The sequence below is a fragment of the Rhinatrema bivittatum genome, chromosome 1, assembly GCF_901001135.1.
Source record: "Rhinatrema bivittatum chromosome 1, aRhiBiv1.1, whole genome shotgun sequence".
NCBI classification, from domain to species: Eukaryota; Metazoa; Chordata; class Amphibia; order Gymnophiona; family Rhinatrematidae; genus Rhinatrema; species Rhinatrema bivittatum.
The window spans coordinates 418,335,744-418,351,889 of record NC_042615.1 but is presented as its reverse complement, the minus strand read 5'-3'; the positions used below and the strand labels follow the sequence as shown (position 1 = coordinate 418,351,889).

The 16,146-nt window shown below is 40.9% G+C and overlaps 1 protein-coding gene across 10 annotated transcripts in view; it reads right to left on the bottom strand.

Moving 5' to 3' along the window:
- ZCCHC7 (zinc finger CCHC-type containing 7) overlaps positions 1–16,146 on the bottom strand; it is a 644,974-nt gene that overhangs the window by 372,332 nt on the left and 256,496 nt on the right. For all 10 annotated transcript variants that reach the window (XR_003856957.1, XM_029602957.1, XM_029602941.1 and 7 more), the window contains one exon: positions 484–606. Coding sequence is in view for 9 of the 10 variants with exons in the window: in XM_029602957.1 (XP_029458817.1) it covers positions 484–606 (123 nt within the window). In the remaining variant the exon portion in view is untranslated. The remainder of the gene's footprint in view (positions 1–483; positions 607–16,146) is intronic.

Here is a 16,146-nt window from a genome sequence, read left to right as displayed (position 1 = left end):
GATCACTATTGCCAAGCGGCCCCACCACCGTTACCTCTCTCACCAAGTCCTGTGCTCCACTGAGAATTAGATCTAAAATTGCTCCCTCTCTCGTCGGTTCCTGAACCAATTGCTCCATAAAGCTATCATTAATTCCATCCAGGAACGTTATCTCTCTAGCGTGACCCGATGATACATTTACCCAGTCTATATTGGGGTAATTGAAGTCTCCCATTATTACTGCACTACCAATTTGGTTAGCTTCCCTAATTTCTCTTAGCATTTCACTGTCCATCTCACCATCTTGACCAGGTGGATGGTAGTACACCCCTATCACTGTAGTCTTCCCTGATACACAAGGGATTTCTACCCATAAAGATTCAATTTTGTATTTAGTCTCATGTAGGATGTTTATCCTGTTGGACTCTATGCCATCCCGGACATAAAGCACCACACCTCCTCCCGACTGCTCCTCTCTGTCATTGCGACATTCTCTACACTTACCCTTGAAGCAGAGCAGTTTTTGGAAAGATGACCTCGTTTATCACAATTTCGACAGATAATATTTTTGTCCACTGTGTAGTATCGGTTAGCTCGTCTCTGAGGAACACAGTTACCAATCTGGGCCTGGAAAAAAGAAAGAGACAAAACCAAGAAAAAAAAAAAGTTACACTGTGCTGAAATAAAGAATTCTCTGTGCCTAGTGTGGTCTGCCCCCAGAGTTTTGGACTTCTACTTTTTTTTCTTTGTAATACTGTTTATTCACAATGCAACAGCACACATTTATATAATAGCGAATACAAAAAAAGAAAACCATTACATCATTTTATCCCAATTTAGTACCTTCCTACCCCCATAACCCCCCTTATTCAACCCACCCCTCCCAGATGGACTGCCTTATAATTGTGAAAAATTCAGTCTGAGGAACCCATATTCCACAATTGCAATTGGATACTCAAATCTTCACATTCATGAGGAATCATTTTGGCTGATCCCCTTTCATGAGTCCTTATTTCACAGCCATAGATTTGAAGATATAAAGAGATTGTTTCTCACTGGGCAACTTCTTAAAGTAAGGAATCCAGATGTCTAAGAACAATTGATGTTTCTAGTCAGTGAACAAAATAGCAGTGTGAAATTCTAACTGTAACATCTCATACGATGAATCTGGTGGCTTATTTTCCCCAAGAAGGTAATAAGATACAGTGTTTCAATACAAGCGCAGCTTTGAGCAGAAAAAGCTTATGAGGGTATTTAAAAAACAGACGGTTCACATTAAGACCCAAAAGAAAGAATGAGCTAATCATAGGTACAGGATACTTCATCATGCTCATCCAAGCCATCAATAACTGAATGCCAAAATCAGGCAATTACTGGACAGTCCCACAGACAATGAAAAAAAGTAGCTTACTCCTGAAAACATTTCCTACAGGCCGTAGAATCTGTATATTCTGTCTTATAAGACTGGATTGGAGTTATAATTATTATTTGAATAATACAAATTGAGGTTCTCTAATTATGACATTTTCAGAATATCTGGATATCATTATTAAACTTTCTCTAATATCTTTAGTAAGAACATTATAATCAAGGTCATTCCACCAACTCTCAGCTAAAACTTCCAATCAATGGCATGAAGATACCGATATAACAAAGATAAATGCTTCCTTTTATATAACTGAAGCAAAACTTTAAAATCTTTGGAGGTTAAAGGTGATGAAACCTTTTTCAGTAAAGAAAATACATAATGTTAAATTTGTAAATAAAGAAAGCGATACAAATTACTTAGGGCCATCTTTTGTTTACAGATCATAAACGACTGTTTCTGGGTTTCATCTGCATTGAGAAAGTGAGAAATAGTTTGGAATCCCTGTATTTGTAAATCTTGATATCTAGTATAGATGTTATGGGGGGAAAATTGATATTACCCACTAATGGGATAAACCCCAACATACAAGGAGAAAGTTACATTTTCTCTCGCACAAACCTCCATGCTCTCCATCTTAAAGAGATTATAAGGGAGACAGAAGAACCCAAAAATGCACTCTGACCTCTGGTGAAAAGACATGCATAAATTAAGAGCTGTCAACATCTGTGTCTCATATTCTATATCTATATATAAATTAGTATGTAGAAGCCAATCCCCCAAGGACCTCAACAAACATGCCATGTTATAGAATTTGAAATTAGGTAAATTTAATCCCTCCTCTTTCTTGAGAAGCATCAATTTAGCCAAAGATGTCTTGGGTTTTTTCCCTTTCCACACTAACTGGAACAAATTCTATTAAGAGTTTTAATATGTCCGGTCGAACACATCAGGACCCGGTGCCTTGAAGCATTTTAAATCTTGTTATCACCTGTAAGATTTTGAAGGATGTAAATGGGGCATTTAACCGACATGAGTCTGCTTCTGCAATGTGGGGAAAGCAAACATTCTTCAGAAAACTCTGCTCTGTGTGCTGAATTCACTGGATCACCTGCATATAATGTGGCAAAGAATTCTCTAAATACTGAGCATATTTTTATTGGGACATAATTATACTAGCAACTGTACCCGTTCTAAGCCCGGGCAGCGAGCCTTTTTATTGGCACATATGCTCTTGTATGGAAGTGTTAGCTGAAAAGGAAAAACGAAATTGTTTTCACCCAGAGCAAGGGACGAGGAGGCACATTTGATAAAGCCAGGGCTGGCAAAGTTTATTTACCAAGCTGTCTCTCGCACTCCCCCACACCATCTCTCCTGTCTCACACACATTCTCTCTCACCGGCACCCCCCCCCCCCCCCAACAATGCTCTCTCTCACCCTCCCTCCCCTCCCTGACACATATTCTCTCTCACCGGCATGCCGCGGGACCCACACCGTTCAAGGCGAAGATGAAGGCCCAGGCGCACCGATCGCGGTACACGGGGGCCTTCCCTTTTCGCTGCAAACAGAGTGTCAGGCCTTCATCATTGCCGCGAACGGAGCGTGGCACGTGCTCTGTTCGCGACATGCCAGGGTCTCCTCTGCTATTTTCTGTCTGTCCCGCGATGGCTGCTGTCCTTCCGGTTTTGAATAGTCTTCCGGCAAGGGAGGAAATTGGCGAGAAGGAGGAATCTGTGCAAAATCTGCATTCCGCAGTAGCGCTGAATTCCCCCAGGAGTACCTTTTTTTTTTTTTTTTTAATTTACATTTATATTCCGCTTTTCACACTTTTTTCAGCACTTCAAAGTGGATTACATTCAGGTACTGTAGGTATTTTGTAGCTGGTGTTGTGACATGGCCGCTGTACGGTGTGTTTGAGCCTCCAAGGCAGCCAGGGAGCCACCTGCGCCATCTATCGACAGGCTGGGGAACATGCATGAGCACTGACAGACACACTACCAAGCCCGATAGATTATGGATGCCCACCTTGATCTTTAATCCCCGCTGTGAATCATGATCCCTGTTGATTCTTGATGAGATTCAATAACATCTAGTTAACCTAATTACCATGAAGGTAAAATTTATGCCGAAGAGAATGAACAGAGTATCCAGTCTGACAGTGAAGCAGATCATTTAATCTCTGCCGAGCAATCAATTATCCCTGTTTGTGAAGCATAGAAGACGTTTTGTAACCAAATTATTTTCTTACTCCTGACCTGCTTATCTAATATCAAAATATCTGCATTCAGTTTCCATTTTTGACAAATGATATATCCAGTAATGTTTCCCCTCATCACAGCTTTCCCCTCTTTCCAGTATCGAATTAGATCTTTATAAATATCATTATGTCGTTCATAATCTTGTCAACATTTTACCAAGAATTCAGGGACATTTTTATCCAAAGCTAAATAGGGTGGCATCCACAAAGAAGAAAGAGGAACTTATCCACCACTAGGCAATGAACAGGAAACAGGGCTTTGATCAGAAATCACCAGATTTTCAAGTCTGGATACATTCATTCTCTCAAACAGAGTCTCAGAACATAAAATATAGTCAATTCAGATACATGTATTATGCACCTCCCCTTTTCTGATTTTTGTAATATTTTGTGCCTTTGAGGGGGAGGTTTATTTTACTTGTCCAAATAGGGCAGCTATTCCATGCTCCTTATCATTTTGGTCGGCCTTCTCTGTACTTTCTCCAGTGCAGCAATATCCTTTTTGAGATTCGGTGACCAGAACTGCACAGTATTCAAGGTGCAGTCTCACTATGGAGCAATACAGAGGCATTATGACATCCTCCGTTTTACTTTCCATTCCCTTCTTAATAATTCCTAATATTCTGTTTGCTTTTTTGATCGCCACAGCACACTGAGCTGACGATTTCAATGCATTATCCACTATGAAGCCTAGATCTCTTTCCTGGGTGGTAACTCCTAAGACAGAACCTAACATTGTTTAACTACAACAAGGATTATTTTTCCCTATATGCATCACTTTGCACTTGTCCATGTAAAATTTCATCTGCCATTTGGAAGTCCAGTCTTCAAGTCTTGCAAGATCCTCCTGCAATTCATCACAATCCGCTTGAGATTTAACTACTCCGCATAATTTTGTGTCATCCACAAATTTGATCACCTCACTCGTTGTACCCCTTTCCAGATCATTTATAAATATATTAAAAAGTACTGGTCCAAGTACAGATCCCTGAGGCATTCCAATGTTTACCTTTTTCCACTGTGAAAATTGACCATTTAATCCTCTCTGTTTCTTGTCTGTTAACTTGCAATCCACAAAAAGCCATCACCTCCTATCTGCTGACTTTTTAGTTTTCTTAGAAGCCTCTCATGCAGGACTTTGTCGAACACCTTCTGAAAATCCACATCTGCCAGTTCACCTTTGTCCACATGTTTATTCACCACTTCAAAAAAATTAGATTTGTGAGGCAAGACTTCCCTTGGGTAAATCCATGCTGGCTGTGACCCATCAAACCATGTCTATCTAAATATTTTGTGATTTTATTCTTTATAACAGTTTTCATGATTTTCCCTGGCACTGAAGTCAGCCTTACCAGTCTATAGTTCCCTGGATCACCCCTGGATCACTTTTTAAATATTGTCCATCTTCCAATCTTCAGGTACATCAGATGATTTTAATGATGGGTTACAAATTTTTACTAATAGGTCTGAAAATTCAATTTTATAGTTCTTTCAGATCCCATTGTTATGCAGTTGTTCCTTTGTTTTTGAATCCTGGATATCTGACATCGCTTTGGGAATGGGGGTTGATGCACAGGATGCTGCAAAGTTGGGGAAGGTGGGTGTCTGTCACATGTCTTGTTCTACCAGAGCCCACCTTAAACCATTTTTTACTGGGTTTCTGAAAGAAACCTCTGTGGGAGATGGGCGAGATATACTGGATGGTTCAAGGAAGGGGAAGTTAATTGAAATCTGGACAATTCCTCCCTTAGATGAATCTTTTCCATTTTAATTGCAGACAGCTGACGCCAAAAGGGATAACCTTTGATTCTTCAAATGAAAAGCCTTGGGACATATGCAACAGTTGTGGTGCTTTGAATGAAAGATTTGTGAGGCAAGACTTCCCTTAGGTAAATCCATGCTGTGTCCCATTAAACCATGTCTATTGTTTTGTGATTTTATTCTTTATAACAGTTTCCACAATTTTTCACGGTACTGAAGTTACACTGGCACCTTCCAGTCTTCAGGTACAACGGATGATTTTAATGATAAGTCATAAATTAACTGGAATATGTCTAAAATTTCATTTTTTAGTTCTTTCAGAACCCTGGGGTGTATACCATCCAGTCCAGGTGATTTATGACTCTTCAGTTTGCCAATTTGGCCTATCACATCTTCCAGATTCACTGTGATTTGGTTCAGTTCATCTGAAAACCTTCTCCGGAATGGACAAATATACAAACTTCTGATTTTTGCCTGCCCTCTGGCTAGCTATTTAATATAAAACACACAAACTCCTGGTTTATACCTACTTTCTAATTAGCTATTTAATACAAAGCACACACATTTCTGGTTTATGCCTATCTTCTGACTAATAATTTAATACAAGCAAACACACTAAAGAATATACCCCAATAGTTTACTTCTTCCCAAAAATTTTAAGTTCTAAAATTTCCCCATGCAGTACTTACCAATTCTCTTTAGCCACCAGCAAGGCGATCCACTCCTTTCAGTACTCCACTGGATTGTGGATTTGTAGATGAATTAGAACCTGCTCAGTGAGCGCATTCAATTTGTAGCTTACTGACCAGTATAGACAGATGCAACACTTGTGGGAGCCAGGTCTGAAAGGTTTCCACCAACAGACCATCAATTAAAGAGTCCGACAGCCAAATTATTCTTAAATTATTTTGACAAGATCTATTCTCAAGATCTTTGATTTTCTCTTCGTGTGCTGAGACTTGTTTTTCCAGCATAGACCCTTTTCTTTTCAGTGAGAGCGATATGTCCTCCACGAGTGAGATTCTGGCTTCTACAGTATCCATTGATTTTCCTATGTCTGAGATTGTCTCATTCAGCTCATTTATATTTTGATTTATTTTTTCCAATTTTTGGTCTAGAACATTCACCACCGCTGAAGTCAGCGAAGCAATAACTGCATCATCTAAGACTGATGGGCCTGTAATTTTCTGCCCATTGGCCATCTGACATCCACCTGTTTCAATTTTTCTTTTTCTTTTCACGATTTAGCATTTCCAGTTTGGTCTGATATGCAAACTGATGCAGGAAATCTTTAGAGTACCAGATCATCAGAAAATGAGCAATAATGAAGATTTTTTGAGAGGATTATTAAGGATATATATAGCAGGGGTGGAGCCCAGAGCTCTTCGACAACACAACTTCTCAGCTCACTGCATCACAAGACCCCCAACTTCCACTTTTTAATGCTACTAAATACTTAGATTTTGTTGCCTATCAACTGCACAAAAGGTTTATTCAGGGCTGAAAAGATGTATATGTCAAAATCTGAAAAAAAAAAAAGTTCAGGGTATGGAAAAGACAAAGCTACTACACACTACTCTCTTTGCTTTAGCACTTTAGGGGGTAATCACACATACAATTCCATGGCATTAGTTGCCTCCAGAGCCCTCCACTCCAAAAATATATACTGTACAGGGCAGAAGTATATTTTTGGGTCATCTCCTTTATCTACATAGCTTCAAATATTTCCTATGAAAAGAAAATAATTAAATTTTCTTTTCCTCTTATGGAAAACCATGGCAGCCAGGCCATGCCACCTTATTTCCTTCTACTCTACCATATTCCATTGGAATGGAATATGAAAAGCACCAGAAATTACATTTTCAATGCTTCTGTTTTGGAGTTGTTTCTTCTTGCTTTTCAAAAGGTAAGTGATGTGATCTCTGGTGGATATTCAATCAAATATTAATTTTTGACCTGGTAGTTTCCTCCTGCTCCTTTGGGCTTTCAGTTAGGCTAAGATGGCAGAGTTGCTTACCTGTAACAGGTGTTCTCCTAGGACAGCAGGAAGTTAATCCTCATACATGAGTGACATCATCAGATGTCAAAGTTTCTAGAATTTTGACTGGCAGACTGAACACACCCAGCATGCCCTAACCCACGTGTCCACGCAGGGTCTCTCTTCAGTCTCGTAACATAGAATTACGAAAAAATAAAATAACATACATTTATTTATTTATTTATTTAGAGGTTTTTATATACCGCAGTACGTAAAAAGATACATCACCGCGGTTTACAATTAACCAAAATTAGCAACAGGCTTTACAGATAACAAGTATATACGATAACCGGCAGTACAGATAGTAAACCATAAATTAATATAATGTTTTACATACAAATAACTGATTTCGGATGAAACTAAAAATCATTTATGAACTAATACAACAACTTTAGAGCATAATATTCAATAATAGCGCTGGTAGAAGCCACAGGACGTAAATTGAACAAAGGAATATTCTATTATTTTGAAACTAATTGAAGTAACCTACATGAAGTAATATACATGAAACCCAACTCCATGGGGTGGTGGGTGGGTTTGGTGAGGGCTAACATCCTGCTGTCCTAGGAGAACACCTGTTACAGGTAAGTAACTTTGCGTTCTCCTAGGACAAGCAGGATGGCAATCCTCATACATGGGTGAATCCCTAGCTACAGACTGTCCCGAAGGCAAAAACGACCAAGAGACACCTAAACAACGTGCCAACGGGCACAACAACAGAGGGGCTGTTGGAAACTGAGGGAGACAGTCTAAACCTGAAAAGGGGCTCCAGGCAGGAAGAAGTGGGTTTAGAGCTGAAAAACTTTCCAGAGGACAGACTGGCCGAACCTACTGTCTCATCAACCATCCCTATCCAGGCAATAGTGAGAGGCGAACATGTGGAGGGCACTCCACGTCACAGCTCTGCAAATCTCCACTGTAGGCACAGCCCTTACATGTGCCACCAAAGTCACCATGGTTCTGACAGAATCAGCCTTGACATGACCTCCAAGCTGCAGATAACAGAATGAGATGCAGTCTGCTAACCAATTGAACAGCAATTCCCAAACTGTTCTTGTCAAGAGAGATGAAGAGTTGCATGGATTGTCTAAGACTTTCTGTCTGCTTCAGATAGAAAGCTAAAGCCCTCTTGCAATCCAGACTGTGCAAGGCTTGCTCACCTTGATGCAAGTGAGGCTTGGGAAAAAAGGTCGGCAGGCCCACTATCTGGTTGAGATGGAATTCTGACAGTACCTTGGGTAGGAATTTGGAGTGCCCTCGGAGAACCACCCAGTCATGAAAAATCTTTGTGTATGGAGGATAAGTCACCAGCACCTGAAGCTCACTGACTCTGAGCATGGAAGTGACTGCCACCAAAAAGATGACCTTCCAGGTCAGGAGTTTCAGGTCACAGGAGCTCAGTGGCTCGAAGGAGACTTCAGTAGCTGAGCCAACACTATGTTGAGGTCCAAGACACAACAAGAGGTTTCAGGAGAGGTTTCAACTGAAGCAGATCTCACAAAGTGACTCACCAAAGGTTGCATGGATATGGAAGAGCCATCCATACTCTGATGGTAAGCTCCAATCGTGCTCCCTAAGTGCACCCTAACGGCGTTAGTTTTCAAAAACCAGTTTCTGAGAGGTAGAAGAGATAATCAAGCAGATTGTGAATGGAGCAAGAAAAGGGATCTAAGCCACGATGCTCCCACCACACCGAAAATCTCTTCCACTTCTGCCCATAAGACTTCCTTTTGGAATGCTTTCTGGAAGCCACCAAGACCTGAGAGACATCATCCGAGAGGTCAAGGGGCCACAGAATCAGCCTCTCAACATCCAGGCAATGAGTGACAAGGCCCAGAGGTTGGGATGCCGCAGCCTGCCCTGATCCTGAGTGATAAGATCAGAGGAATCCCCAGGCTGATCGGATCCTGGAGGGAGAGATCCCTTAGTAGCGTGAACCAGACCTGCCTTGGTCAATGTGGAGTCACCAAGATTATGGTCCCCCAGTCTTGGCGAAGCTTCAAGAAAGTCTTCATCATTAGCGGGACTGGAGGATATGAGTACAGAAGGCCGCGGTCCCAGCTGCGGACAAAGGCGTCTGAGGCTGGGTCACCGTCCGCTCGATATGGAGAGCAGAACTGAGCCATCTTGTTGTTGATATACTCTGTCACAGTGCAGCATAGAAATCTATTGAAGCTCGAATTCTCCAACATTGTGAAAAGGATTCAAGCTAGGTCTACACTAATTTTCTTTTTTCTTTTTTTTTTTTTTTTTTTGGAGACTTGAAATGATCTTGGGCAAGTCACTTCACTCTTTGTTACCTTGGGTACAAACCTAGGGGAATATTTACTAAGCCGTGATGAGCAATTAACACTTGAAAATCTGCACTTCTTGGCATTGAATAAATGCTGAGTCATGCATATGGAGTGTGGAAATCCAAAAAAACTATATTTGATGGGAGGTGAAGGGCTGATGTGCACGGAGCAGAAGAGAGACTTTAAGGTGATAGTGTCTAAAGATCTGAATTTTGTGAAACAATACGACAAGGCGATAGCTAAATTCAGAAGAATGCTGGGCTGCATAGAGAGAGGAATATCTAGTAAGAGAAAGGAAGTGATGATCCCCTTGTACAGGGTTCTTGGTGAGGCCTAACCTGGAGTACTGAGTTCAGTTCTGGAGACCGTATCTCCAATGGGACAAAGACAGGAAGGAGATGATCCAAAGAAGGGCGACCAAAAAGGTGGATGATCTTCATAAAATGATTTATGAGAAGAGATTGAAGAACCTAAATATGTATACCCTGGAGGAGAGGAGGAGCAGGGGTGATATGATACAGACTTTCAGATACTTGAAAGGTTTTAATGATCCATGGTCAACAACAAACCTTTTCCGTTGGGAAAAAAATCAGTAGAACTAGGGGTCACTATTTGAAACTCCAGGGAGGAAGACTCTGAACCAATGTCAGGAAATATTACTTCACGGAGAGGGTGGTGGATGCCTGGAATGCCCTTCCAGAGGAAGTGGTGAAGACTAAAACTGTGAAGGATTTCAAAGGGGCATGGGATAAACACTGTGGATCCATAAAGTCTAGAGGATGGAAATGAAGAGAAGAGCAATTGGGGTGTGGCTTGCTGGAATTGTGGCTATTCCTTGGTGATTACTACCCTTACTCAATAAGCCTTCACACGGTTAATGCAATTGCAACATTGCTTTCTGCTTCAACGGCAAGGGGAAATGAGGAAAAGTGGATTTGCATTCAGACAACAACCAATAAGGACTGAACTACACAGTCTGGGTAGCTTGCTTATTGTGGCAGTTACTACCCTAAACCAATTATGCCTGATACTTCACTTTGAATGCATATATAGCATTGCTCTCTGCTTCAACGGCAGGGGGAAATGTGGAAAAGAGGATTTACATTCAAACAACATTCAACAAAGCATTGATCTGTGCAGTCTGGGTAAACAAGCATCGGGGAAACTTGCTTGATGCGGCGGTTACTACTGTTAACTATTAAGCCTTATGATTCACCTTTGATGCAGCTCCAACATTGCTCTCTGTGTCGGTGGCGGCGGGAAGTTTGAGTTGGACAGTTGCCAACAAGGGCCCTGAACTTGGTGGTCGGTGAGACAGATAAGTATGGGAAAATAAGTATGGGAAAATAAGTGTGGGAGCTTGCTGGGCAGACTAGATGAGCCGTTTGGTCTTTTTCTGCCATCATTTCTATGTTTAAAACGCCATTTATAGAGCACTAATTGCATATCATGGTGATATTGCATGATATTTGCATAAAAAATCCACCCCCCATCGAAATTAGCTGCTTTCCATGCAAAAAATGTACAAATACATGCAAAACAGCTAATGCATAAATTATAATCCTATGCAAATAAAACACTGCGAAAAAAACAAGCTGTATTATTCTAATGCAATCTCAGTTGTGCCAACATGCACCCTGATGTCTCTGGTATGCCCTCCCCCCCCAATGTGGCAAATCTCCCCAGAGGTTTAGTTAGACCCCTGCCCACCAATATTCCTTCTAAGGACTATTTCTGTGTACAAAATATTTGCTCATTGCTCTGTACTTTCTTTGATGCAAAAAGCCTATGAATTTTATGCTCACAGCAACCAATCCTTAGAGGCAACATTGGAGCACCATGAACACAAACTTTCTCACATACTTGCCTATTCACTCTCTTACTCTTTCACATGTATATATGCTCATTCTCACAAACACACTCTCATTCACTCCCCAGACTCTCACACACATGCATGTTCACTCAATTTTCTTCTTCCATACACACTCATCAGCAGGATGGGGTCTGCTGGCGGCCTTCATATCCTCTTCTTTTCAGCTGCCAGCAGGATGGGGGTCCGTTGGCAACCACTGTGTCCTCTCCTCTCTTCGTCCACCAGTGTAATGGAGTTTGCTGGCAGCCTCTGCTTCTTTTCAGCTGCCAGTGGGATGGGATCCGCTGGCGGCCATGTCCTCTCAATCAGCTGCTGTTGCATCCAAAAATTACTTTGCCACTCCTAGAATCAAATTTCCATTGCTGTCCTTCCAAAGTAAATCGTAGGGTCACTAGAAACATTAGCGCAAACTTTTTCTATACCAATGAAGAAATTGGTGCCATTTCTTTGCATTTTGCTGCCACTTAAGCTGAATAGTTGTCAAATATCAGCACTTTCTTCCCTCATATTGCAGCTCCAATGTTTGCCAAAACGCTTTCATAATTTGCTCTTTATTGTTGAAATCCAACACTTGTGCCATAATAGGTCTCAGATGATCCCAGAATGCTCCTCTGACTCCAGTGCTATGAACTCCCTTGATTCATACCTGTGTATCTCGCACTTCCAAACCAAGATCCTTCAAAAGCCAGCTATGGCAAAGTTCCAGTAATTTAAATTCAGGAACATGTTCCGAAATGCCGAGAACCTTTACATTATCTCTATGGCTCTTGTTCTCCAAATCCTCCATTTTCTCTTGAGTGGCACGTACTGCGTTTTCTAGGCCTGCAAATCACAATTCCAGCTCACACACTTCAAGACTTGTGTCTGTCGCTCCTGTCTCAAGATCTTGAAACCGCTGTGTAAATTTATATAAATTTTTACTCCATCACTATTACTGTGGTATTCATTTTTTTCTAATTTTGAATCCATCACAAAATTCATTGCAGCTATTTCTGCCAGTTCAACTCAGACTGAACCTCTGCCATTTTATGAACTGCACCTTTTGGTCTGTCTTTATCCTGCTTTGCCAAATGAGTGAACATACTGAACCGGAAAGACACCAGAACCACTGCCACAAACTTTCCACTTCCTGGGTACAATCTTCACTCTGCTGGACAGAAGGTATTTTTGTTAGATTTTGCTGTTAATCGGGAGTGGCACCAGAGCTCCTCTACCGCACCACCGAGCAACTCACTACATCACATTATCTCCAAGGACCATGATATATCATTCGACTGAAGGGCCATTATTTCTTCAATTCTATATTGAAATGGTTCATTTTAGTTTTAAATGGAAGCAAGGGAATTTATATAGTGATGTCTACTCTGAACCATGGGATTTACAGTCTGGAGTGCCCCAGGGTTGGTACTCTCCCCCCATACATTTTAATATTTGTAGCAAGCCCCTTGCACAGGTTATCAGATGTGCTGGATTTGAATTTTATGATATGCGCGGATGACATACAAATTTATTATGAACTTGGGATACATTGATCCAAAATTATGAGCCTAATCTCAATTCAGAAATGGATGACATGTAATAAACTAAATTTGAAACACAGAAAACAAAGGTATTTTGGATTAAGGAGTCCTTTTTTGATTTCCTTCCTCCTTATCTTGCCAGTAAAGAAGTAAAAATCATAGGCATAAACCTTGATTCCTATTTAACACTGCAAGTCCAATGTGATGAAGGCTGAATTATTTATAATTTGGGCCAAATTTTTATTTAGTCTTCCTTATTCATGCTTTGATTACAACACAATCAGACTATTGTAATTCTCAAATTCATAGGGCTGCCAAAAAAAAAAAAGAGTTGCTTACTTGTAACAGGTATTCTCTGAGGACAGAAGGATGTCAGTCCTCACACATTGGGGCATCATCAGATGGAGCCTGGGAAGGAAATTTGATTTCAAAGTTTCTAGAAACTTGTGGCATTCCATACTACCACATGTACATGCAGGGGCTTCTTCAGTCTATACTTTGCTTAATTTTGGAGAAACCAACTCCAAAGGGAGATAGATGGGTTTCAAGAGAATGACATCCTGCTGTCCTCGAGACAGCTACTACAGGAAAGCATCTCTGCTGTCTCCGAGGATTCTCACACATGGGGAATCTGTAGCTACACACTTCCCCGAATGAAAAAAGGGAAATCAAAACTGTGCCAAAGGGCAAAATTGTTTTCAGTGGCAACAGGCCATTTTTACATTTTCTTATTACTTTTTTTCAGAGGGGCAGCCTAGAACCAAAATAACAGCCCTAGGGGGATGGAGTTGGGTTCTATACCTCAAAGAGATTCTGCAGAATAGACTGGCCAAACTTAGTATTGCATTGGAAGACCCTATCCAAGCAAATGTACAATGTGAATGTGTGGAAAGAACACCATGTTGCAGCCTTGCAGAACTCCTCTACAGAGACTAATCGTAGGTGGGCTAAGAACACTATGAGCCATGACATGGCCCACTAGATTTAGAATAACCTGGGCATAGCAGGAGAAGATGAAATCTACTAGCCAATTTGAGGGGGTGCATTTGGCAACAGCAAACCCAGATTTGTTGGTGACCATAGAAACTAAAAGCCGAGTACACTTTCTAAGGGCTTCAGTCTGCTCCAGACAGAAAGTCAAGGCTCTCTTACAGTCCAAACAGTATCATAGTTTTCATCTTCATGAACATGAAATTTCAGACCTAATACTAGTAATTTGTAATCTATCATTAAAACTGTCCATTGTACCTGAAGACTGGAGGGAAGCCAATGTAACCCTGATATTTAAAAAGGGTTCAGGGGTGATGCAGGAAAGTATAGACTGGTGAGCCTGACTTGAGTGCAAGGAAAAATTGTGGAAACTGTTCTAAAGAACAAACTCACAGAACATATAGATAGACATAGATCAATGGGACACAGCCAGCAAGGATTTACCCATGGAAAGTCTTGCCTTACATGAGGGGGTTAATAAACATGTAAGGGTTTTTGAAGGGGTTAATAAACATATGGATAAAGGTGAGCCAGTAGACATAGTATATTTGGATTTTCATAAGGCGTTTGATAAAGTCCCTCATGAGAGATGTCTAAGGAAATTAAAGTAATGGGATACGAGGCGATGTCCTTTTATGGACTGCAAACTGGTTAAAAGACAGGAAACAGAGTAGGATTAAATGGTCAGTTTTCTCAGTGGAAAAAGGTAAATAATAGAGTGCCTCAGGGATCTGTACTTGGATCAGTGCTTTTTAATATATTTACAAAATGGCGGGTGATTGTTCATTTTGTGAGTAGGCTACCTGACTCCCTTCAAAGTATGACAATATGCAGGTGACTTTGGTTAAATTATCCACCCCCAGAAGAAGCTCAGTCAGTGAAACATGTTGAGCTAGTGGCGTTTGTACAATGTACTGTCCATGGGAAGAGCTGCACACGATTGTTGAAATTTCTCAAGATAATCCCAATAAGAAATCTTCACACTAAGAAGGGTGGGGAAGTAACAATGGTTTGAGATTTCCCTACATGAAGAACAGGAGGAGACCAGGGCAGCATGGGAAGATCCACGCAGGCCACCACATTGAAAAAACTCAGTGTTCTATGAGAGCTCCGCCACCTAGCCGCTCGGAGGACATCCCAGACAGCATGGCTAATTCATGCTGCTTATCTATGGGAAAAAACATGCATCACCTTAGTGATAGTTTCTATGTTATACATTTATAATTGTGAAAATTAATAAAAAGATTTGCACACAAAAGTCCCTGGTGAATCCTCAATTGGAGTACTGTGTAAAATTCTGAAGACTGCACCTTCATAAACAATGTAAACTGAATACAGTCGGTCCAGAGAGCAGCTGCTAAAATGGTCAATGGTCTTCATTATGAAGCATATAGGAACAGACACAGATCTAAACATTTGTATCCTGGAGGGAAAGGAGAGATATGAAAGAGACATTTTAATACCGTCAAGGAATACATGTGCAGGAAGCAGATCTCTTGCAACAGGAGGCTTGGGAAAGAGAGGACAAGTGTAAAAAGGGATAGACTCAGGGGTAATCTAAGAAAATATTAATTTACAGAAAGGGTGGACAACTCATAGAACTGCCTCACTGAGAAAGTGGTGGAAATTACTAGAACCATATCAAAATTCAAGAAGGCATGGGACAAGCACAGAGGACAGTAAGGTATGATACAGCTGAGCAGATGTGGATGGGCAGAATGGTCGTTATCTGCCATCATGTTCTATGTTTCTATTAGAAAGGAATAAGGATGTGGATGCATCAGGTATAAACTGAAAATATGTAAAGTTAAGTTGAAATACCTCTCAGACTGCCACATTGTCTCTCCTACAGCCTGCATGGGCAAATTCACCCTTAATACTGGCATCCTCCAGCACATGATGGCTGCTGCTTCTTTACCCTGTCTTCTCAGCATTCATTGACAACACGTGTAAATTGCAAACAGCATTCTCTATTCTTAAAGTCTGCATATTTTCAACAGAAAAATGCACACTATCACCCTTCCTCCTTGCAGCCACTGCCAAAACTACATTGACAGATGCCACCAAT